The sequence below is a fragment of the Suricata suricatta genome, chromosome 2 (assembly GCF_006229205.1).
Source record: "Suricata suricatta isolate VVHF042 chromosome 2, meerkat_22Aug2017_6uvM2_HiC, whole genome shotgun sequence".
NCBI classification, from domain to species: Eukaryota; Metazoa; Chordata; class Mammalia; order Carnivora; family Herpestidae; genus Suricata; species Suricata suricatta.
The window spans coordinates 169,161,986-169,185,261 of NC_043701.1; the positions used below are offsets into that span (position 1 = coordinate 169,161,986).

The following is a 23,276-nucleotide window of genomic DNA, read 5'->3' on the forward strand; positions in this document are numbered from 1 at the left end:
CGGCTTAGATCGTACCACTCACAGAAGACTCGGGCTTTGACAGATCCGAGCACGCATGCGCGGCCGGCGCTCACGAGGCTGCGCATCCAGGATCCTAGAACGCTGTGATCTCACTATGTCGCAGAGAAGGTTTTCCATTAAGAACTAAGACAAGACTTTTTAGTCAGACAAAAGAAAGAGGCTTTTAGTAAAAACTAGATTTATACAGAACATCCATTGATCTTTATTTGACTTTGACAAAATCTGCATTATTAAAAGACAGGTAATAAAATTTCAGCTTATATTGAATCTTAACATATTATGTTCTATAGAATCTAGAATAGTACATAAGAAATGTCGGTTGAGGGGGAAACAGAACAAAAGCATCACATGCAGATGCTCCTGGCAAAGGGGAAACTGTATCTGCAGGTGAGGTCCGTAGTGTGCAGCGCATAGAAAAGTCCTAGAGGAAATGCAACTGACTGACTTGGGTGAAGTCTTTCCGTCTGGGGAGAGGCGGCAGAGGGGGAAGAATTGAAAGGCATATGCAGAATGGCTTCTCCATTTCAAAATGGTAATAAAAATACTCCTTTGAGGGAAAGAACACCTTAACCAGAGTAGGCTCATTGCATAATTCTTTAGTGATCTGTACGGTTTTCAAGTAATGGAGGGGACTTAAAGGGTAATTTTACTGTAACCGAGGCTATCTATTTTTCTTCTCGCCCTCTGGGGCTCGATCTGTTTCCGCCTCACAGGGACACTTCTCCACGCAGTTTCTAGGGAACCAGCCTCGTATCCTTGAAACACCTGAGGAAGGAAATAAAATTGATGTGAAACAGATCTATGGAAAGGATAGTGAACCCCTAAGTCCTATTCCTTCAATAAGTTTTTAGTTATGCTTTACGTTTTTCACCCTTTACTGTATTTTATAAGCATAATTTGAGGGGAAAAAATATGGTTTTTAAATACTTCTAACAAGGTAGAAAACCAGTTTTTCTCCATTCCGTTACGTGCTAATGTGCCTCAGGACAGCCTGAGGGGAGCCGGCGTGGGATGTCCCAGCACGGATATTCAGGTACACGTGTGTGACTGTGGTGTATTTGGCGCACTGTCATACTTTGTCTGTCTCAGGGAACCATCTCCCTGTAGCCTCTGTGAATTTCCTTTTTAGGTTTTTCTCTAATGTATAAATTTTTATGCCAAGGTGGCCTAAGCAATCGTATGGGGTTAATTAAGAATTAACCCAGTGTTTTTTTTTTTTTAAAGCATCCAGGATTAATCTTTAAAAAGAAACAATTCTAGGGGCACCTGGGTGACTCAGTTGATTGAGTGTCTGCCTTTGGCTCAGGTCACACATGACCGCACGGTTTGTGAGTTCAAGCCCCACATCGGGCTTGCTGCTGTCAGCACAGAGCCTGCTTCAGATCCTCTGTTCCACCTTGCTCTGCCCCTCCGCTGCTCACGCTCTCTCAAAAACAAACATTAAAAAAAATAAAAACAATTCTAAAACTTAGAAAAATCAGAGACATGGAAAATTTCAATCCATCAGTTTCTGTTAATAATGTAATAGGAATATTTATTCACAGTGGGGAGGTGTGGCACAGGCCACTTGGCTTGGAGCCCTGGCTCTAATCTGTTTTTAGGGCAGCCTTGGTCAAGGTGCTCAGTTTCATTGTGTTTGGCTCCCTCACTAATGAAAGGTAAATGCTAGCACCCCCCGCAGAGGGCTGCTGGGGACTTGGGTGCTACATGAAGCAAGTGGCACTTCCACAGGTGCCTGTCACACGGGTGACAATGAGCTCCAACATTAGCTACCCTTAAAAGGACCTGATAAATAGAAGTGCAGTGGAGAAATAAGAAGCCTCTTTCTGTTGCTTGAGGATATGTCTAATAGGTACCCTGATGCATGTGGCAAGTGACTGTTAGGAGTTATTCTTGTCAAATTTGGAATGATTACTAGCAGTCTTGTCTATGAAACATCCCCCTCCATTTCCATACCTTCTACAAAGGAATCATCAAGAATTTTGTCTCCATACAACCAGTATCTGAAATGTTTAAAAGATTAAAATTAATTTTTTTAGGCAAGATGCAAACTTTGTTATTAAAGAAGAAACTCAGCACCTCCGATCGCTTACCGTAACCCTCTCGTGGCTAAAATGAATTCCCCTCTCTGCAGCCTTATTCGAGGCTCTTCGGTGCAGGGACTCGTGAAGAAGGTTTTGATGCCTTTATTCAAAGGACAGCAGGCACCACTGTAATCCTCTATCACTCTATACCGAACCTGGCATCCAGGATCAGAACAACAGAACGTTTACCCCTGAGTTTCTGTAGGTTTGAATTTAAATTGTTAAATGAAGACCCAAAGTATCAAGTGACCAGTCTTTCCCTCCCAGTTCCTTTATGGGAGCCGAGTGATGTTTCTGGTTCTCCAGGCTTTTCTTACCCTTCATTTCAAGCACACAGCTAAGAATTAAATTCTAGAGCAGTGCTGTCCAACAGCACTTTCGGCAAGGACAGACATGCTCTATCTTTGTGGAACCCAACGTGGTGGCCACTAGACACGTGTAGCTACTGGTTCAACCAAGGAACTGAATTTTTTATTTGATTTTAATTCATGTAAATAGCCACATGTGGCTAGTGGCCATCACACTGTACAGCAGAAGTGTAAGGATGGGTTTCACACCAATGAGCTACATTGAGGGTAATTATTTTTCTGCTAGCAACGTTAACTGACTACACTCCCTCCAGACGTCCAGTCCAAACCATGTAAGTGAAAACAAAAGTGAATTGTATCAAATTTCAACAATTATGTTAGGAAATATTATTTAATAAGAGCCCACAGTTGGCTTCTACTCAAAGGCAAGTTCAAAAACTATGCAGAAGTATAGAGTCTGACAAAAAGGAAAAAGAAACTAGTATCATTGCAAAAAATTACTTACACTTCTGACTCTTTTATCTGCTTTTTGTTTCAACTGTTCAATCTGTTTGGAGATACAAAAAGAAAAAACATAAACACAGTGTTCAAAAGTAGCCCTTTGCCATCTACTACATCAGAGTGACATGACAAACTCCCGATTTTCCAGCGTTTCACAGTGCCGACAATTCCGAGGTCCCATGTTCCTTGTAGCGTGGAAAGAGGGTCCTAGGACTGAGGACAGGAGCTGATGGGCTTTCTTCTCAGTATTTTCTCTACTGTCTTCATCTGCGTATACCCATCGAGTATTCCCTGGGGCCCAGGGAGATGTGCTCTCTGTCCTCTGGGGGCTTCCAGGCTAGTCCCGGAGGTGAGGAGAACACACAGATTCAGGGACCCCTTAGAGACAAGGCAGACAGACTGAAAAATTCATGCACAAGTCTCAACTAAAAGTCATGATGATGACTCACTTTTCTTCACTTATTCAGCAACAATTAAATAAATGGTACTATGTTAGATATAGTAAGGAAAATTGAGATAGCTCATGGTCTCTGTACTAGAAATCCTGTCAAATTAAAGATCTAAGAAGTAAATAAAAATATGAGACTTCACATGCACCACGGAGTAGTATGCGGTTAAGTGTCAAATTTGGAAGAGATGGGGCTGAAACTGGCCTTAATATTATTTCTGATAGGGAAGTCATGTTAGAAAAACAGTGTGGATAGAGGTAGGCGGCAGGAATGCACATGAGTTCACCGAGGAAGCCAGGCTGCCTGGACAGGGTGATTCCTGTTAGGAAGCAGTTGGAGGGCAGTTTTAGGCCAGATTTTATAGAACTGAGTGAAGGGGTCAGGACTTCACCTCACACATATGGAGAAGTAAAGAAAGATTAAATGAAAAGAAAGACATGATACAAGAGGTGTTTTAGGACTCTTACCTTAAGGCCATACTGAAAAAAAATTCATTATTTTACTATAAAACGCCATCTGAGTTAAGAGGAACTAGAGGAAGGAAATGAAACGGAAAGGAAAGACTCCTTGAACAGGAGTACTCACTGTTAAGGTGTACGGGTGGCAGTCTTCTCTTACTGGCCACGCGAGTCCGTCTCCTTCAGGGACCCCTGACCACGTAAATACCTGTTTAAAGTTCTTCCACCTACTTCCCATATCGTATGGAAAAACAAAGACGTCATCCAGTTGGTAATACTGAATCCGATCTTTAGCCTGTGGGGAGCAGAGATGTAAGGTGGCAAACGCCTCTGCCTTCACTGGCTTAAGTCACATACTGTTGACAGTACTGAGGGTAATACACATTCATTTCTCACATCTCGATCACTCCTAAAAGTGCTTCCTCCCTGTTGTAATGTTCGTGCGCGCAGAAGACACAAATTTATCTAGAGAGGAACTTGCTACATGACACCAACCTCGTAGGAGATTATTCAGGAAATGTCTGACAGGCCTTATTTCAGAACAAGTAATCAAAAATGCTTATTCAAAGAGGCAATAGCTTTATACCACATATACAAAATCCTCAATGCTCCTGGTTGTTTAGCAAAGCAAAAAAAAAAACAAAACCCAAGGTGTAAAGAAGGGATGTTGATAAAAAAGTTTAAGGAAAAGCAAGAGTTCACGTAGGAAGGGAGAACTGTTCCGCGGGGGCTCTACAACGCGCTGGTGCATCCTGGGCGGCAGCAACACCCACGGGAATGGCCGGCACAGGCGCGCCGGGGAAGCCGGCATTTGTGAATGTTGTTTTTTTTTAATTAACAGATACGTGCGGATTTTCTTTAGGATTTTTATACCATCACACATGTATATATACTCATTTATATATGCATTTGTATGTACATTTTATGCATATATGCAAATATTCAGGTTGCATAAATGATTTAATTGTTAAATTTAATTGTTAGCTTTAACTTAAGGACAACAAACGGGCTTAGAATTTAAGTTCCACTGACACCTAGTGGCATAAATATACATTATTTATTCCTACAATAAGGGTACAAACCCAGTTGAAACTTATATAAATTCTAGTGTGTGGTAATTTCAATAAATTTTCTATAAACTTAATATATTAGTTTATTTGCATGTTTTACTTGGCAACAGAGTGCAGTTTTAAAATAAGTTCTAAGGGCACCTGGGTGGCTCGACTTGTTAAGCATCCAACTTCGTTTAGGTCATGATCTCAGGGTTCCTGAGTTCAAGCCCTACATCAGGCTTGCTCGCTGCTGTCAGTACAGAACCCGCTTTGGACCCTCTGTCCCCCTCTCTCTGCCACTCCCACTATCCCACTCTCTTAAAAATAAACATTTAAAAATATTAAAAATAAAATAACTTCTAGATTTAGCATAGTACTCTATAAAGAGCCTCGGTTATTCAAAAAAATTATTAATATAATCACGATAGATTATGATAACTTAGAAATATTACCTTGAATTATTTTATTACCAGGGCACAATATTTTAGGAAAAACTCCTTGCAGTTACTTATAAAGTAATATTGATATTAATTCAATCAAAAAATTTTCATGTATGTATATTACTGAACTGTATAAATTCTCACCCAAAAAGTAAAAGATAATTTATTTTCTTTTTATAAACAAAAGCTTCAGAGTCTTCACAATGGAAAAGAGTCTCAGAGAACAGATTTAAGCTATTAACAGAGTGGTTAAGGATAAGTGTAGCTTAAAAACATGACTTAGACATTGTAAGATTTAACAGATGGAGGCAGAGATGAGAGGAAAGAAAGAGACCAAGTTATAGAGCCAAGAAAGACTTTATTGGGATCTGCGATTCCTGGGCGAGGTTCCGTGACCCCGGGAGTGGGGAGTCAGGGAAGTCGCACACAGTTTGGGAGGGGCGAGGTATTTTATGGGTGAGGGGGTTCCGGGTTTGATCTTGGGAGGGCAGATTACCAAGTAAGGGCATTTCAGGGACATGGCGGGATGGGATAGGTTGCCTCCTCTGTCAGAGTGATGGGAAGCTGGAGCTTCATGATTGGCTGTTTTCAAACTGGCACAGGACATTCCAGGGCTGCAGGTGACGGGGTGGGGGTTGTCGGTGCACAGAGCTTTTCTCCGACCCACAGCATAATGGCCGCTCGGTCGCCACCTTAAGGTAACTCTTACAGGCATGGTCTCTGCCTAAGAGAAGCATTTGGTAGAAGTTGCGGGAATTCTAGCAATACTGTGTTAAAAGGCAACAGAGGTAGGCAACAGATGCTATGGAAAAGGCAAACAAGGTACTTAACTAGTCTAGGGAGAGTCAGGAAGAAATGGCACCTAAGCTAAGTCTTGAGGGACAAGAAATCAGGCACAAAAGAAGGAGGAAGAGGGTTCTAGGCAGAGGGAATGGCATGTGGAAACATACAAAAGCACAGGATGTACACAAGCTTTTTGGTTTCTGGTAGTAGTCGGTACGGGGTGGAGGGGTGGGGGCTGCGGTAGAAGAAACATGGGAAGACATGGGGAAGGGGGAGGGGACATGGGGAAGACGTGAGCAGTTTACGTAATGGCTACGGAGACTGGGCTTAAACCTGTCTATCAGCAGTTCTCGAAGCATGCTTTGCACACCTCTTCCAGTCCCCGAGACCTTTTCTTGGGGTCCCACAAAGTCAAACAACTTTCACTATAATACTAAGATGTCCTTTGCCTTTTTCATTGTGTTGACATTTGCAATAGTGGGTAAGATTGCCGGTACCTTAAGCAGGACTCAAGACAGTGGCCCCACCAGTGCCAGTGATTATTATACTCTTCACTGTTACAGACTCATAATTTAAAAAAAAAACACCCAAAAGTTCTACATAAGAATGTCCTTGATGAAGCAATAAAAATTATTCTTTTTATTAAATCTCAACCTCAAGTAGATGTCCTTTCAACATTCTGTGTGATCAGATGGGAAGTGCACCGAAAGCAGTGTCTGTCTCGAGGAAGACGTTTGAGCTGAGAACTAACCAGAGCTGTGGAGCCAGCTTCTTCCATAACGCTATTTTTATTGAAAGAATGAGTAATGAAACAAAGAAAGTTTACTGAAATGTCAGTATTTGGCAGAAATTTTCTCAAAAATGAACAAACTCAAGCTGTTACTTCAACGTAAACAACTGAAAAAATGAAGGCTTTCAAGTGAAAATTAGAATTTTGGAAAATTTGTATCCACCACTATGAGCTTGACAGCTTTCCAAAATTGCAAGATTTCCCCCATAACATTGGTAGTGATATGAATGAAGGTGTTAGCATTTGGAAAATCTTCATAATCCTGTAAAACGATATTTTCCAAATAGCCAGTATCTGGAGTTATAAAATCTTGTCTGGGCCTATTCAAAGAGCAAGACGTACTGATGCATTTAAATGTAAAAGAAATCAAAGTTTACGGATGTATCTTCACATCTCCCAGAAACTAGCCTTTCAAGAACTATCACTTGTCAAGTTTCAATGTAGTATCAAAGAATATCCACGATTATCTAAAAACCTTATTAAAATGCTCTATCCTTGTCTACCTACTTTTCTGTGTTAGGCTGGAGTTTCTTCATAAACTTCAATCAAAGCCACATAGCTCAACAGACTGAATGCAAGAGATGTGAGAATCAAATGGTCTTCTGTGAAGTCAGATAGTAAAGAGATTTGTAAAACTATAAAATAGTGCCACTCTTCTCCCTATTTCCCTTTGTAAAATATAATAATTAAAAAAAATAGGCTATTTTATTAACATATAATGGGTTTATTATTGTTATTTAAAAAAAATTTTTTTTTAATGTTTTATTTAATTTTGAGAGAGAAAGAGACAGTGTGAGCAGGGGAGGGTCCAAGAGAGAGGGAGACACAGAATCTGAAGACAGGAGCTGGCTGTCAGCACAGAGCCCGACGCGGGGCTCAAACCCACCAACCATGAGATCATGACCTAAGCCAAAGTCGGATGCTTGACCAAATGAGCCACCCAGGTGCCCCTATTATTATTATTTTTAAATGAAATAATAAATCTTCACAATTTTTCTCACAAAATATGGCAATCATCGATAGATATTACACATATTAACATAAGCTCTTTCGGGGCCCTTAATAATTTTCAGAATTACTGTGAAAGGGTCTTGAGACCAAAACATCTGAGAGCTGCTGCTATATTCAAGTCCACAACTGGCTGCCAGGGGCTAACCACGTCCTATCAGTGTGTTTTATTTGGCCCACAAAGCTTGTTTGCTTCTAATGTGAATTTCTTACTAATGTTTAAAAACAGAAAAGAGATGTCACAGAAATCCAGATCTCTTGCTTTTCTTGAAAAACAGTGGGATGATCTCATGATACTGGCTGAGTGGCCCTACAGCAACAATCCGCTTCACCTGTTAGGCAGCGCTGTCCACAGGCCAGCCCGTGTCATCTGCGCTACCTAATGGCCCCTGCAGGCATGTGGGTTTATAACCCCTGCTCCAGCGGCGGCGAGGCTCTGGGCAGCTTTAAGCAGGGGGCAGAGTAATCAGACTGACTTTTTACAGCAAAATCACAATGGTTATGAGGTCTGTGGCAAGCTATGCTAGAACCTGGGCTTATATGTTTTTTTTCTTTTTTTTTTTAGTCCTAAAGCACTAAAAAAAAACAAAACCCTTAATGGCACCTTGATAGGACAAAAGTCCCTTTCCAAATGGTCTGCCTTCTCCCCTAACATGAGAAAGAAGGGCCAAATGGTTTAATATGTGGCTTAGACTTCTTTAGCAACCCAGGGTGAACGAGAAGCATATTTCTGTGGTAGTTATATCAAATTAAGAATGAATCAAAATGTTTCCGTATTTACCTCTGTGGCATGTAAATGACTTACGGAAGCCATCTGATAGTCAAGTTTTTACTTCTGGGCACATATTGGTTAATCTGGCCTATAAACTAATCCTTATTGATACTGAGGAAACAATGATTTAAAATTTACCTTTTCTTCAATCCATGATTCAATAGAAGTTTTGTTTCGGAGAATTATTTTCATCTGAAAATTAAATGATGAAAAATAAAGTTTTACGATAAAACATAAAGTTTTACGATAAAACTTCGGTCTGTTTAAGATTATCATCTTCACAGGAACCCTGTGGGATAGTTTTTGTGGCTCCATTCCGTTGATGAAGATACCAGGATAACAGAGGGTAAGCAACGCACTCAGCGTGTGGTCTGTCTGACTCTGAAGTTCTTGTTCTCCAGCACTGCACCACAACACCTCGCCATACACGATTACGGCAATCCATAATCAAATCTGAATCTACTATTTTAATAAAAACTCATGTTTTAAGTACTATCTTCTGATCAAGGTTTCCAAAGTATTCATAAAATATGGCTATAATCCATTTAATCAGTACTTGCGTATTTTGCTATTAAAATCTCTTATCACTATTTTAATTAACCTTAAATTTATGATTATGTATTATAAGAAAATGACTCATTTCAGTTAACCCAGATCTTCTGTTTACCTTAAAACCCCCATGTATTCAGTCCTGAGTCTATTAATTGATCCTCCTAGATAGGACTAACTCCACTTCTGTGGGTTTTTACACCACAGGGTTTTAGTTTATTTTTAATTTAATTCTTAATGAGAGACACTGGGGAAATTTTTTCAAAGAATTTGACCCCAGACTAACGGAAAGTATGAGGGATGGTCAAAATTGGGTGTATTTTAAAACTATGATTTAGACAGGTGGGGTGAGGCACCAGAGCGCTCAGGTCCAGCATTTCTGCAATTCCTCAAAGTCTGGCTGCGTCCGTAGAGACACAGTAAACCCCCCATGGGCAAGGAGTCCTCTTCACGTTCCTAGAGCCTAGCACAACACCTGGCCTCCAGCAGGCCTTCAGTTAATGAATAAACTGATTCAGTGAATGGAATGAATGATGACCATTTTGTGATCTCTTCAGGGCCATATCCTTCTCCTCCGTGTTCTCACAGCACTTTGTACATAAATGTCTGACATCCACACCATCCGGTATTAGTTGTCTGTTTACTGCTAATTGTGACTTCCCTAGGGGGAGGACACTTTTCATTTTCATTACTGTACCCTCAGAAAATAGCAGAGTAATTCATCAGAGTAGACATTAAATAGCATCCATATCATAGACTTGTTATGGAGATTAAATGAGCTAACGTATGTGATGTCCTTAAGAGTGTCTTGCACATAATAAGTGCATGATAAATGCTGGCAATATTTTGATGATTAAATCTATGCTGTTATAAAATAGCATTAATAATTATGTTTACTGAATATATGAGTGGATGATCTTGGGTTAAGTCACTTAACTTTTCTGTGATTTGATTGCTCTTCTGTAAGGAAGGGAAAATACTCCTCTTCAACTCCTTCTGGAGGGGCGGGGCGGGGGGGGGTGAAGATCAAGAGAGACCATAAATGTGAGAAGAGCTTTCTCAACTATAAAGTGATATTGGACTCAAAATTAACATATTAAAAATTAAGAAAGTTACCTAGAAATTCTGACAAAGTTCCTTCAAAATTATCTGACCAGTACAGAGGTTAAATTAGTTACCTAGATGGAGTACGTAACAGTAATTTCCACTTCACACTGCATTCTTAAATGCACCCTTTACCTCTTTCTCATTATAGGTAGCTCCAATAAGTTGACAACTTTTAGCTAGAGGTAGCCAAGAAACTTACCTGGATAAAAAACAACATCCCAACAGCTATGGTTGTTCCCAGAGCTAATCCCAACGCAAACAGGGTGGCCGCGAAGGCTGCTAATCCAAAGGGAATGATCGGAGGAGGATCTCTGCGGGCCACGCTCATATCAATCTTCACCGTGTTCCACCCAAAGGAGAGCTGCAAACAACACACCCTTGAAACGGTCCGTTGTCATAAATGGTCAGACACTACCGGAACATTTAAAACAACTCAATCAAAAAAAAAAGATCAACAAACAATAACCTGAAGCGGTGGCTAAAAGCAATGAATTTCTAATTTGTTTCTACTGACTCCTGTGGCTTGAACTCATACTGATATGCATGATAGCATTCTTCAAAAGCGCTGGGCTCAGCCCACTACCATTACTATGCATGGATAGCACTAGTCATCAGACTAAAGTGTGACCAGGAATCTCCCACAGCAAAAAGATAGCTGGGAATTCAGTTGTTACTTCCCTCCTGTTCCACATCCAGAGGTTAAAAACTGGCAAAACGCAGGCCAAGTATGGCCTGCAGATGCTTAATGCCTGGCCTGCAAAATGTTTTAAAATATTCAGCCTGGTGCCAAGATTTAAAAATCAAGAGATGCTAACCAAAAAAAAAAAAAAAAAAAAAAAAAAAAAGTATGCAGATTTTCTGATTTTTCCTGAAAAATTGGAAGATCTAGTATTATTGGACTAGATTTTTAAAGATTAAAAAGTGGCTGAAGTTGCATATGGGTATATGGGTTGTCCCAACCGTGAAGGGCAAGTGTTCTCAGTGTCACTGTCCCATTAGGCCTGTGAATCTCATTTACCTTTCAGGCTTCTTCAGGGACTTGAATTTGTGACCCCTGAACGTTATTTCATGACTACTTGCCCATAAATCAACCTAAACTTTTGCATATTTTAGGACACGCACCTGCTTCATGAGCCACCTTCCAGGGCCCTGGAATTAAAAATGAAAGACAGAACTACACCTTGGCACATGAGTCACATGGAAATAGAAAATATTACTGTTGTTTCTTTCTTCCTGTTCCTTTTTTTCTTCTAATTATTCCTACCACGCTACAAAGTGTGAAATCAAATAAATTATATACACAGTAATAAAATATTACCAACTTCAACTACAGCTAGTAAGGTAAGTTTCCAAAACAAAATAATTTTTCTTCATTTAAAAAATTAAATTTTAGTACTTTTTTAAAAAAAGATATTCATATACAGGTAAAGCCAAGTTCTGTTTCCCAACCTAAATCATAGAAATCTTATTTCCAAAAGGGACTCTTTAAATTATCATAACCACCATTGAATCTGGCATGCGTGATTTTATAACAGACACTGTCACTTACCCGATTATAAAGCTGGGTATACATAGTCATAACAAAAATGAAGGCAGCATGAACACAACCCAGCGGCGCTAAAAGGAGAAACAGTGTGAACGAAGCATGATTTTGGAAACCACAACAGTTGTTGATCCAAGGACAGTGATGGTCCATCTTCAGCACACATCTAACAAAAGAAAAATTTACATGAACCATGAGGCAAAAAATCCAATCTACTTGAAACTACTTTGGTCTTCAAAAGATAAAGCAAATAAGAATCCAGCATGTCCATGAGTCAAGAGGAATTACACTCTATGGAACCGAAAGCAAAGTCTTTATGAGTTTTTAAACAACTCTGAACACTAAACAGCACAAGAAAAGGCAGGCTTTGTAACAGCTTCTGAGGAAAGGATGTCTGCTACAAGTGAGTTTGCTTAAAGAAGTTAGGAGGCCCGCTGAGAGGTTCATTATAAAGAAATAGGCATGGATTCCTAATTTACCTCTAGCTCTGAAATGCAGAGACTGACACAGAATACAACAAAGACCTCAAAATTACTTCTAAATCTCCACTGGGGTTGATGGGACCCAGCAGACCTAGAACCTCCTTCCTTCCTGTCCACATCCTCTAGACGTGGATGCTCTGAACTAAGCAAGCCAACTACGGAATATAAGGTGTGGTAAAACAAGCAAAGTCTTACTGAGCTTCCTTCCCCTGTTGCTAGAAGAAAATTTCCTGGCCTCATACCAAACTTTTATTTGCTACAAATGTTCTCCTAAACCTCAACACTCTTACCACAAACTTCTAATTAATCAGTGGAATAGCTGTTTATGTCTAGGGACACCTGGGTGGCATAGTTGGTTTAATGTCTGGCTCCTCATTTTGGCTCAGGTCATGGTCCCAGGGTCTTGGGATCGAGCCTGCTTAAGATTTTCTCTCTCTCCCTCTGCCCCTGGCACCCACCTGCTCTCTCTTCAAAATAAAAATTTAAAAATTAAATTAAAAAAATAAAAAGGTCCCAGTTTATTTCATTTTTTAAATCATGAATCAGTTTTCTTTCCATTGTTTTTTTTTTACATTAAACACTTGTGATAATATGCACCTGAATTCATTTACTAGCTATGGATAAACTGTAAATATTAGTCAATCAAAATAATGGGAAAGGCAAGTCTCCCTTATAATTTAGACCCAGAACAATTCTAAAGCTAATTAAAATGACAGAAAACAAGCATGATTAATCCTGACCTATGGAAACAGCTTGAAGGCATAACTTTTTACTCTCGGCAGGGCAAGAAGCAAAGTAAATGTGTATTTTTCCTAAATAAATAAATAAATAAATAAATAGAAGCTTTTCACTTATAACAAAAAGAGTGAGGATGATGTAACTTATTACCAGAATTGATAAGAATAAAATGGAGATATGGACAAAAGTATTTTGACAGTGTTTGTTTATAAAGAAGCCACCTTCCAGAGCACAGGACTAGGACTGATGTCGTAGAAAGGGTAGAACGACAACATGAGACCAGGCACCAAGGTGATCAGTCATCAATGAGCAACAAAGACACACAGTACCTGTTACACTTTCTGCAGTGATGGGACCGTGGAGCCTTGTACGCTTGGCAGACTTTACAGTACTGAAGGTACATGCTATCCTGAGAGTTTTCCTTGGTAGCAAAATGCAAACAAAAATCCATCAGACATCTGGCCCTAAGTAGTAAGTCAAGCCTTATGAATAAAAGCTTTTGTATGGTCTGATTTTATGGGGGGTGGGGATAAGGACGGAATCGTAACTTACTTATTTCCTGCCCTTTTATCTGAGTGGAAATACTTTTAAATAATGAATTTCTGGTAACAGCCGCACCACTCTTCCAAGTAGCATAAGTCATTTTTAATGTCTCTTCCCCATGCTCCACCCAAACCACTGATTGTGGCTGGTTCTACTTTTCCAAAATCTTTGTAGGATCTTTGTAGGAGTTCAGAAAAAAGGTAGCTGACAACTTGGGAGGTATTTTGGAGTGGATATTCAAACAGTAGAGCTGATACTTTAGGAAATCAGGTTCCCCTTCCCCCCTTGCACCATTTCAATCATTTCTAACTACTTTCCTGTGCTATATTTTCTCTCTAATCCAAACTGTCTATTGTCTGAATAACATTCCTACAACATGATTCTGATTATGTCAGAGCTTGGCATGAAACCCTCTAATCCCTCCTAAGTATTCCTCTTGTACTTAAGGCCCTCCAGAATCGGCCTTTGTTTGCAGTACATAACCTGTCTGTTATTTCAAACTATACGCCTGAAATGCCCTCTTTCCCATACACTCCTCTCTCGGGTCCACGGCTAAAAAGGATCACTTCCTTCTGGTTTCAACAGCACTCGTGATATTCTTCTCTGTAGTGTAATTACTTACACAAGTATCTTGGTTTCTCTCTTCAATTATGAGATTTTTCAGAATATGAAGCTGTCTTCCTCATCTTTGTGCTCACTTTAAATAGTACACTGGTGTTTCTCGAACGTTAATTTACCTAAGAATCATCTGGGGATTCTGTTAAATGCTGATTCTGATTCGTAGGTCTGGAGCGGAACCCAAGATTTTGCATTTCTAATAAGCTACCAGGTGGTGCCCTTCAGCAAGAAATATGGAAATGTATGAGTATAAACTTGCTACAGTTTTTAAAAAGCTGTAACCGATTCATATTGTTACATTCTAATGTTCTGATTTTAACATTGACTTTAAAACTTTATTTTAAATTTTTTGTTAGACCTTTATTTATTTCTGAAAGACAGAGAGACAGAGCACAAGCGGGGAAGGGGCAGAGAGAGACAAGAGACACAGAATCTGAAGTAGGCACCAGGCTCTGAGCTGTCAGCACAGAGCCGACGTGGGGTTCGAACTCAGGAACCGTGAGATCATGATCCGAGCTGAAGTCGGTCGTTTAACCAACTGAGCCACCCAGGTGCCCCAAAACTTTATGTTTTAAGTCAGCAATTTCTAGAGATTTGTTCTTAATTCTGAGGTCTGTAAATATTTACATAAATAAAGAATCTAGGGGCACCTAGGTGGCGTCCGACTTTGGCTCAGGATGTGATCTCGCAGTCTGTGAGTTTGAGCCCCACATCAGGTTCTGACGGCTCAGAGCCTGAAGTCTGCTTCAGATTCTGTCTCCCTCTCTCTCTTTCTCAAAAATAAATATTTAAAAAATTTAAGAAAAAAAAGATCTTGGTCAAACTCCACCGTGTAATTACAAGAGGTGTATGACATGCAGTAGTTCTAAATTTAGGACTATGGACTCACCAGCCCCTCCATTTTTCTTTTTCTTCCCTTTTAATGAAGGACCAGTATTTAATAAAATCTCTCTGGGAAGTACTAATTTAGATGAATATTTCCAAGTAGATACAATATAAATTCTTTGAGCTTTCAATGATCAGTAGTAATTAGAATATGCTTAGTTGCTACCAAGGCAAGAAGTAGGCTGTGCTGGATATTATTGGTTATTAGATAAGCTGTAAACTAAAACTATGATTATCATTAGAGTTCCTGATCTTAAGGGATCTTTTCTTACCGGTTTCCATCCCAAAGGGACAAAGCCAGGACCAATAAACATGGCATTGAAGTAATTATAAAGAATCATGACAGTCCAATTTATCAACATGATGAAATTCACGCTTCCTCCAGTCGTATGTAAAGGCCAATACCACAACACAGAGTCAATCATGGCCATCGTAGAACATATTGCTATGACACCAAGGGCTATGAAGGGACCCCAGTGACACAGTCTCTTTAATTCTTGGAGATTTTCAAACTTGATAATTGAGCAGAATGCACCCATTTTGGTGAGGAAGGATGCCTTCCTACTTTTAGAAAATTATAGATTTCCTTTTTCTGTGCACACATTTCCATGTGCCACAAGTCCGTGTGTGCTCCTTAATTGTCATGCCTTTAGGGTATGGGATGTTAATGCAGATTATGGTATTTCACGGTTACATACTCAGAGCTCTTTATCTTAACTAGAAGAATCCAGTATCTCAGCTTGAAACCCAATCTAAAGAAAACAAAATGAGAAGGTTCATTGAAAAAATTTTTATTATATACCATAATAAAGTATATACCATACTTAACTCCTAACCATCTAACTGCTTCAATAACAACCTAAACAAAAGCATCTCACAAGTGCTATAGGACGAGTACCTTATCAAATGGCAAGAGTAGCCACCAGTAAAACCTTGGTTTGTGAGCATAATTCGTTCTGTAAACATGTTTGTAATCCAAAGCACATATGTATCAAAATGAATTTTAAGAACCATGGACTCAGTTTTGATCATGTGACATTCCGTGTCACCTACTACTCCTGTTGTAAGACATTGCTCGTTTATCAAGTTAAAATTTATTAGAAATGTTTGACAATCTTGCAGAACATTTGCAGAACAAATTACTCCCAATCCAAGGTTTTACTGTATTTTTATCTGATACAAAAAAATAGGGCTCAAGTCTGAACTGCGTGTAAACTGGTTACATGATTCTAAGATAGTTGTTTTTATTTCTTTGTTTCTAACTGTAAACTGGATACATGATTCTAAAATAGTTGTTTTTATTTCTTTGTTTCTAACTTGACAGGTAACTGTGATTGTCGTTTCGTGGATGGTTGGAAGAGACGGAAGATTTTAGAGCAGGAGCAGGGCTTTAAGGTTGATTGAATCCCGAAATTGGGTTCCAAAGGCTAAGTGACTGCACAAAGTTCACAAGTAACAGCTGAATCTAGACTAGAAGCCAAATCACTTAATTCCTTTCACCAAATCATCTCATTCCTTTTACAGAGTTCTAAACTGCCTCTTACCCAGTCTCGATTTGTCAAGTATGAGCCCGGCAGGGTCTACAGCCTGCGGTCGCCCCAAACACCAACATTAAGGATCAACTCGGGCCAAAGGTAAAGAGGCGAGCGAGTGAAAGCAAAGCCAGAGTGAAGGGAGGGGAGGGGAGGGGAGACAAGAGTTGCGTGTGAGGTCCCGACTGGAGGCACACAGGAGAAGGAACATGAATGTATTCGAGAAAAAAAAATGAGGAAGTGGTTCTGGAGTGGGGACAGGGAAGGCGGCCGGCAAGCGCCAGAAGATCTGTGGAAGGGTATTTCCGACCGGACTGCAGTGAGTCAAGGGCAGATCTGAATTACAGGGTCATAAAGACTTTCACGCAACAGATGCCATCGCCTTGTGCCTCAGTTTCCCGCCCGTATCATGGAGCAGAGCGCCTAGAAATCCTCGCTCAGGAGGACCATCCTGGCAAGCGGGGTTGGTTTCAACATTCTGGAGATTCTGGGCTCACTCGACGGGGCGAGGACCAACGGCCAGAATCATCGTTACATCCCTGGCCTCGACTCCCACCTCGGTTTGGTCCTCGGTGCCCGCTCCTCCGCCATCGCATTTCCGGGGCGGCCTGGGCTCACCCGGAACAGGTTTTTTCCTCCTCGGATAACTCCATCATGGGTACCTCAGTCCCGCGCCAGCAGAAAGCGAATCCTGGTCGCAAGAAGTTGGAGAGCGGGACCTGCCACTACCAGTCCGCCCCTCCGCCGGCGCTCTCGCAGCTGCTCTTCTGCTCCCGCCCCGTGCGCGGTCTCCGTGAGAGCCACTTCCGGCAGGTTCGCCGCATCAGACTTCCCTCGGGAAGCAAGTTCCTGGGACCTTGAGCTTGGGGAGCCGGAGCCGCTTTCCAGAACGTGGAGGAGCCAAAAATGCTTCCAGTGGTCCCTGAGGACGCGCCAATTTTGGGAGGCTTCTGAGGGCACTAATAGAAGTGCTTTCCTTAGCGAGTTTTTTAAATCTTGAAGCCGGAGCGGACAATTAAAACCGCACGCAGGCCAATTTCCGGAAGACCGAGATTGCGAAGAACAACCAGGAAGCGGCCGGGCTGGGAGCTGTCCCCGGTTCTCAGCTCTGCTGTCGAGGCCGCCTCCGGGGTCCTTACACCGTGCTCCTCTGACCCGTGTGGCCTCTGCCACGACCTGGGCTCCGGCCCGGGCCGATCACTCCGGAGCCGCCATGTCATCCGACTTCGAAGGCTACGAGCAGGACTTCGCGGTGCTCACGGCAGAGATCACCAACAAGATTGCGCGGGTCCCCCGACTCCCTCCTGGTGAGAGCCCTGACCCGGCCGCGCGGGGGTGGCCCCGAGGGGCGAGGCTCGCGGGCTGTGAAACGTCTCTGAGGCGCGAGGTGGTTCGGGGACCCTCCCGGGGCGAAGGAGTCTGACTTGGTTGAGGGTAAAAGCAGAATCCAGGCTGAGTTGTGGAGTGCCGTGCAAAGAGCCTCGGGTATTGGAGCCTCCTGGGCTGGAATCCGGACTCCACCGCCTTGTTACTTGTACAACCTTGGGAACGTTTCTCCGAGTCTTAGGTTTTTGTTCTATTTTGTTTTTGTTTCGTTTGTAAAATAGAGATCTGAGTATTACAAGAAAATGAATGAACGTACCTAGATCGTGGGTCTGCAATATACAGTACCATTGCGTTGTAAGTAATAATACTATTAAGTGCGGCCAAGTAGGGTTAAGAGCCTTGGTGCCTGGATTCAAAACCCAACTCTGCCACTTAAAAGTCGTAGCACTTAAAAAGTTTCTTGAATCTCTCTCAACTTCTTGGTAAAATGATGAGAAGTGTACATGACATTAGAGTTGTGGAGATTGATTTAATATATGGAAAGCCCTTTCTTGGTGTTAGAGGCTATAATTATTAGTATTTTTCATACCACCAGCCCCATTTCTTATTTCTCATCCTTCTGGGGAGACTGCAACCCACTTTTATGTAAAACTTGGAACAGGATAATTTTTCTCACTTTTAAGATGCCACATATCCCATCTAGAAGTGTTCTTGTTCTAGAAGTTTTAGCATATCTTACTTTCTATGTTAAACAGCCAACTCTGAATGTCGGAGCTATGTTTGATTTCCTTGGCATTTACTTAGGGGTCAGAAAGATGTTTAAGTAAATGAACAGATGAATATAAATATATTTGGTAATTTTTTTTATTGTGAGACAGTGTTTTAGGATTTACCTTTCTCTAAGTACAGATTTAATTTGAGTAGTTAGTTGTAGGTAAGATTGTTACTCGTAGCTTAGTTTTGCTACGGAAACTGCACTGTCATCTGAACTTGACCCTACCTTGGCTCTGGGGTGTCGTGTGCGGAAAAGAGGGTGCTCACTGACCTGTGAACTGGTGGGCAACTTCCCTGTTCCCACCTTGTTAGTCAATCCTTGATGCCAGCAATAATTTCTGCTGGACTTCAGTTGTCATTCCTCTTTCCCTTTCCCTATTTCCCCCAAACTTGTGTGTTTATAAATAATTTTCTTCCTTTATTTCTTTGTTTTTCTTTTCCTTTCCCCCACTTATTTTCTATTAATAGGGACATTTGCTTGAGACCAGGATCTCTGAACTTACACCCCACTCATCTCCTGAAGTCCCAGTTAGTTCTGGAGAGGTGGATCATGTCTTAAAGAGGTTTATGAGCCCAAGTGAGGGAACAAGAGGAGAGGACCAAGGTAGCGTACCACCGAGCTCTGCTGCCTCAGAGATTTTTGGGGAGAAAGTGGCTGATGGCCTCATCACTTCATGATACATCACCTCACCTCTTCTCTTCAGTTCCGCTTTTCTCCACTGTCAAGAACATCTTGATTTTTGTTGTCAGTGTTGCTGGAGACTACTTCCTTTGACTTGGGTTCCAGAGTCTCAGAGTATCAGAACTTGTGGTTTCAGTTGGATTTTTGTTCATTTTTAATTGTAACAGTTTTAACAAAGAAGTGTTTTCTGTTTGGGCTAATAGCTTTGGTATTGAGAAGGTGTTTTATAAAGGAACAAAGTCATCCATGGGTGCAAAGTTGTAAAAACTGTTTACAAGAAAATAGTTTTTGTTACAATTGATTTTTTTTCTTGTCTTTATGGTTTTATGTATTGAGTCTTACAATATTGAAGGACACCTTTGATTTACGTACCTTAAAAATAAAGCCTTGACTCACCTTACCTAGAGTATGGCATAAGGCCCAACCATAGCAGTTACATTGGAATTGAAAAAAGACCATTTGGCTGGCACTGGAGAAATGCCTACCGACTTGACTAATTGAATAATAGTAATTCTTAAAAATGCAGTAGTTTCCCTCTTAATAGTTACTTATGCTTGCTCTCTTTGTAATCTGTTTCTAATTGATAAATAGAAAAAGATGGAAAATATATCCATGCAGTTATGAATTTCATATGTATGTCTGTGGACTAACAAATTAATATGTACAACCATGAAAAAAAACAGTATGCCTACAAGTAGTTATAATATCTCTCCATCAGAACATCATTAGTGGTTGACCTAGAGGAGATGAACTATAATTTGCTTGAGTTAAAAAGTTTATAATTTTAGCAAACTTTGCAGCCAAAGCAGTTTATTCCCCAATTTATTAACTTATTTAAATTGAAGTAGAGTGAGTAGGCTTGATTGCAATGATCTTCAATCTGTGCTCTGCGTATACAATGTATTAAAGTGTTACTTCCAGAGAGAATAGGAAAGATGGAGTACTTTAAAAATTTATTTTATAAAAGAAATTTGATTACTCTGTGATATGTTTTAAACAATAAAAAGACTTCGCTCTTAGACTGATGTGTTTGAATTTAACTAATTTTAGTACGTGGACTAATGAAACAGATCAGTCCCTGTCTTGGTGATAATGTTATGGCACTGTATTTGGGACTTAATTTTAGTGATTAGTGTTCTGTGGTAAAGTCAGGAAAATTGATGGGTGAAAACCATACCTAATACTAATTCAGAAGTTCCTTTTCTTCTGGTGATGGATCCTAAGTGAGAGGATACTTTACAGGTGCAAAGCTTCCATTACATTAGACAGGCTTCGTCAAGAATCTTAAATAAAATGTTCTTCTGCAGTTATTTGCAGAGAGATAAATGATCTTTTGTGAATCCTACTACTTTACACATGGCACCTGTTTTGCCACGTGCAGGATGTTCAGTCTTGAGCTAGGTGCTCGGCCTCTCTAAGCCTGCTTCCTCCATCTTTAAATTGGGGAGAGGAGGTAATTGCTTGAACTTTACTTACAGTGTTGTAAAAACCAAATGAAAGAAAGCCTGGAACACACTAGCATATATTTTCCCCCAGAAAAAATGCATGATAAATGAGCTACTGGTGATGTTATTGGTACTGCTGAAGAACAGCTGGTGGGGTGAGATAGGACTCAGCTACTCAGGCTTTGTGATATTAATTGAACTCTTAAAGGAAACTTGGACCTCAATCCATGCTTCCTTTTCTGCCTAGACTAGAGTCAGGTGAATCTCTCTTGAAGAATGCCTACATCTGAAAGAATGTGAATGATCAGTGTCTTTTGGATATGAAATGGAAATTGGACTTTGAATTCAGGATATCAAGAAGGGAGGCAGAGGTAAGAAGTGAAAGTGATGGGGGAAAACAGGTGTCCTTTCTGGAAGAAAATGCTCACGTGTAGCTCGTTAGTTATGCCAATCCTTGGAGGCTTTTGGAGACCAGCTAGGTTGTAGCTGTGAATGGAAGAAGCTATAAATGCTCTATGATTCTCTTTTGCCTTTGTGGTTGTAGTGTTTGTAGGTGGGAGAATTCAGGAAAGTCTGCTTTTATTTATGAATACCATGGTTTGCTTGAAATACATGTGACTCTGGAGCTGTAATGTCCACATGTAGCTACCAAACACTTGAAATGTGGCTACAGAGTGAAATGATAATGTTTTGGATATATTGAGCTAAATATTACTAAAACTAAATATATACACATGTTACAACTAATTTTACTTGTTTCTTTTTACTTTTTAAAATGTAGATACTAGAAAATATTTCATGTGTCACTTGCATGCATACATTTCTGTTTTACAGAGTTAGAGTTGAAGAGATGGGTCCAGTCCTAATTCAGGAACTCAGGTGCACTGTAAATTGAAAGAGCTATACTCGAATCCCATACCTGCACTCTAATCCCAGAGGGACCCCTGTCCCTTCAACAATTCAGTTAACCTGAGTAATGGCTTGATTGATTTTTTTAAAGTAACTTTTAATTTTAGAACACGTTTAGATTTATAGAAAAATCACAAAGATAATACAGAGAACCCCTATGTATCTCATGCTCAGTTTCCTCTATTAACATCATATGTTAATATGATACATTTGTTGTTGCAGCCAGTGAACCCACATTGATACATTACAATTAAATGAAGTCTATGAACTACTTTGTTCAGATTTCCTTTTGTTTTGCTTCATTTATTCATTTGTTTTACCTAACATTCTTTTACTATTATAGGATCCAATCGAGGACACTACAAACATTTATTCATGATGGCTCCTTATGTTCCTCTTAGCTGTGACAAATTTTCTCAGGCTTTTCTCTAGGCGTCAGTTTAGAGGAGTCCTGGTAGGACATTTTCTAGAATGTTCCTCAGTTGGGATTTGCCTGATGTCTTTCTCGTGATCAGACTGGAGTTCTAGCTTTTGAGAAAGAAGAGCATAGAAATAAAGCACGATTTTCATCACATTCTATCAAGAATATATACTGTAACTTATCACTACTGATACTAACTTTGATCACCTGGGTGAGGTAGTGTTTATCAGGTTTCTTTACTGTAAAGTTACTTTTTTTCCCTTTTTTCCATGCTCTTTGGAAGGAAATCATATGCATAGCACTACACTTCAGGAGTATGGCATCAAGTCTTAGCCTCTATGTTAATCATCTGGGGCTCTCTGTAGGAGAGGTTTTGTCTATTCTTCTCCACTTACTTTTCAGTCATTTATATCCATGGATTCATGATATTTATTTTATTCTTCATATTGTATTTTAATACTACTTTATTTTGTTGTTCAGATAGTTCTAGCTTTGACCATTGGGAGCCCCTTCAACTGGCTTCTGTGTACTTTGAATATAACCCTATCATTGCAGGTTCGGGTTTTGGCTTTTGGTTTTTCCTGTTTAGCACTTTCTTACTCTCCAGGATACTCCAAATCATCTTGTATTTTTCCCATACCAGTCCTAGAATCAGCCATTTCTACAAAGACTCCAACTTCCTTTTATTGAGAAATGGTGTTGGAAACCAAGATCTGGACACTAGGTATGCTCATAGCTACTGGTATTATTGCTTCTAGTCCCTCAGCTGACAGACAAGGAAATGCATGTGTGTATAGTAAGTCACATATGCATATACAACACAAAGTATTTGTATGTGTAACCATCTATAGTAAGTTAAACACAAGTTCATATTGCTGTCTCTAACTCTAATCTGTTATTACATGGATCATTCTAGACTGACTTTGTTTCACTACTGACCATTGTCTACCATGCTACATAGTGTAGCATTAGTAATATATACATTCTTAAGTCCTTTAATATAAAAAGTTCCTCTATTAGTGGTTTTATTCCATATTTCCCAATACATAATACATA

General features: G+C 40.2%; 2 protein-coding genes across 14 annotated transcripts in view; one reads left to right on the plus strand and one right to left on the minus strand.

Annotated features, from left to right (window-relative positions):
- Positions 1–199: 199 nt before the first annotated feature.
- Positions 200–17,492, minus strand: ZDHHC6 (zinc finger DHHC-type containing 6). 3 transcript variants are annotated; one of them, XM_029932586.1, is made up of 11 exons: positions 17,326–17,492; positions 15,404–15,883; positions 13,415–13,506; positions 11,872–12,031; positions 10,522–10,683; positions 8,805–8,858; positions 3,949–4,116; positions 2,919–2,960; positions 2,115–2,260; positions 1,978–2,024; positions 200–786 (listed from the first exon to the last, which is right to left on the minus strand). In XM_029932586.1, exons 2-11 carry the CDS (start codon positions 15,668–15,670, stop codon positions 683–685), a joined length of 1,242 nt encoding a protein of 413 aa, XP_029788446.1. In that variant the 5' UTR covers positions 15,671–15,883; positions 17,326–17,492; the 3' UTR covers positions 200–682. The 3 variants fall into 3 exon arrangements, with proteins under 3 accessions (XP_029788446.1, XP_029788445.1, XP_029788447.1); XM_029932585.1 differs by having other exon boundaries at positions 17,220–17,492; XM_029932587.1 differs by lacking the exon at positions 17,326–17,492 and having other exon boundaries at positions 11,872–11,939; positions 15,404–15,450.
- VTI1A (vesicle transport through interaction with t-SNAREs 1A) overlaps positions 16,671–23,276 on the plus strand; it is a 344,985-nt gene continuing 338,379 nt past the window's right edge. For 3 of the 11 annotated variants that reach the window (XR_003905737.1, XR_003905738.1, XM_029932593.1), the window contains exon 1: positions 17,723–17,970. Coding sequence is in view for 7 of the 11 variants with exons in the window: in XM_029932593.1 (XP_029788453.1) it covers positions 17,877–17,970 (94 nt within the window). In the remaining 4 variants the exon portion in view is untranslated. Of the gene's footprint in view, positions 16,766–17,720; positions 17,971–17,999; positions 18,344–23,276 lie in introns of those variants that run through there. The other 8 variants (XM_029932592.1, XM_029932591.1, XM_029932596.1 and 5 more) reach the window with 7 other exon arrangements.

Excerpts from the sequence above, each read along its gene's own strand:
- ZDHHC6 (XM_029932586.1), bottom strand. The coding sequence starts at position 15,670 with ATGGGTGCATTCTGCTCAATTATCAAGTTTGAAAATCTCCAAGAATTA. Across the intron at positions 4,117-8,804 it reads AATCATGGATTGAAGAAAAG|GCTAAAGATCGGATTCAGTA; the intron begins GTAAATTTTAAA and ends TGCTCCCCACAG. Across the intron at positions 2,025-2,114 it reads TTAGCCACGAGAGGGTTACG|ATACTGGTTGTATGGAGACA; the intron begins GTAAGCGATCGG and ends TAAACATTTCAG.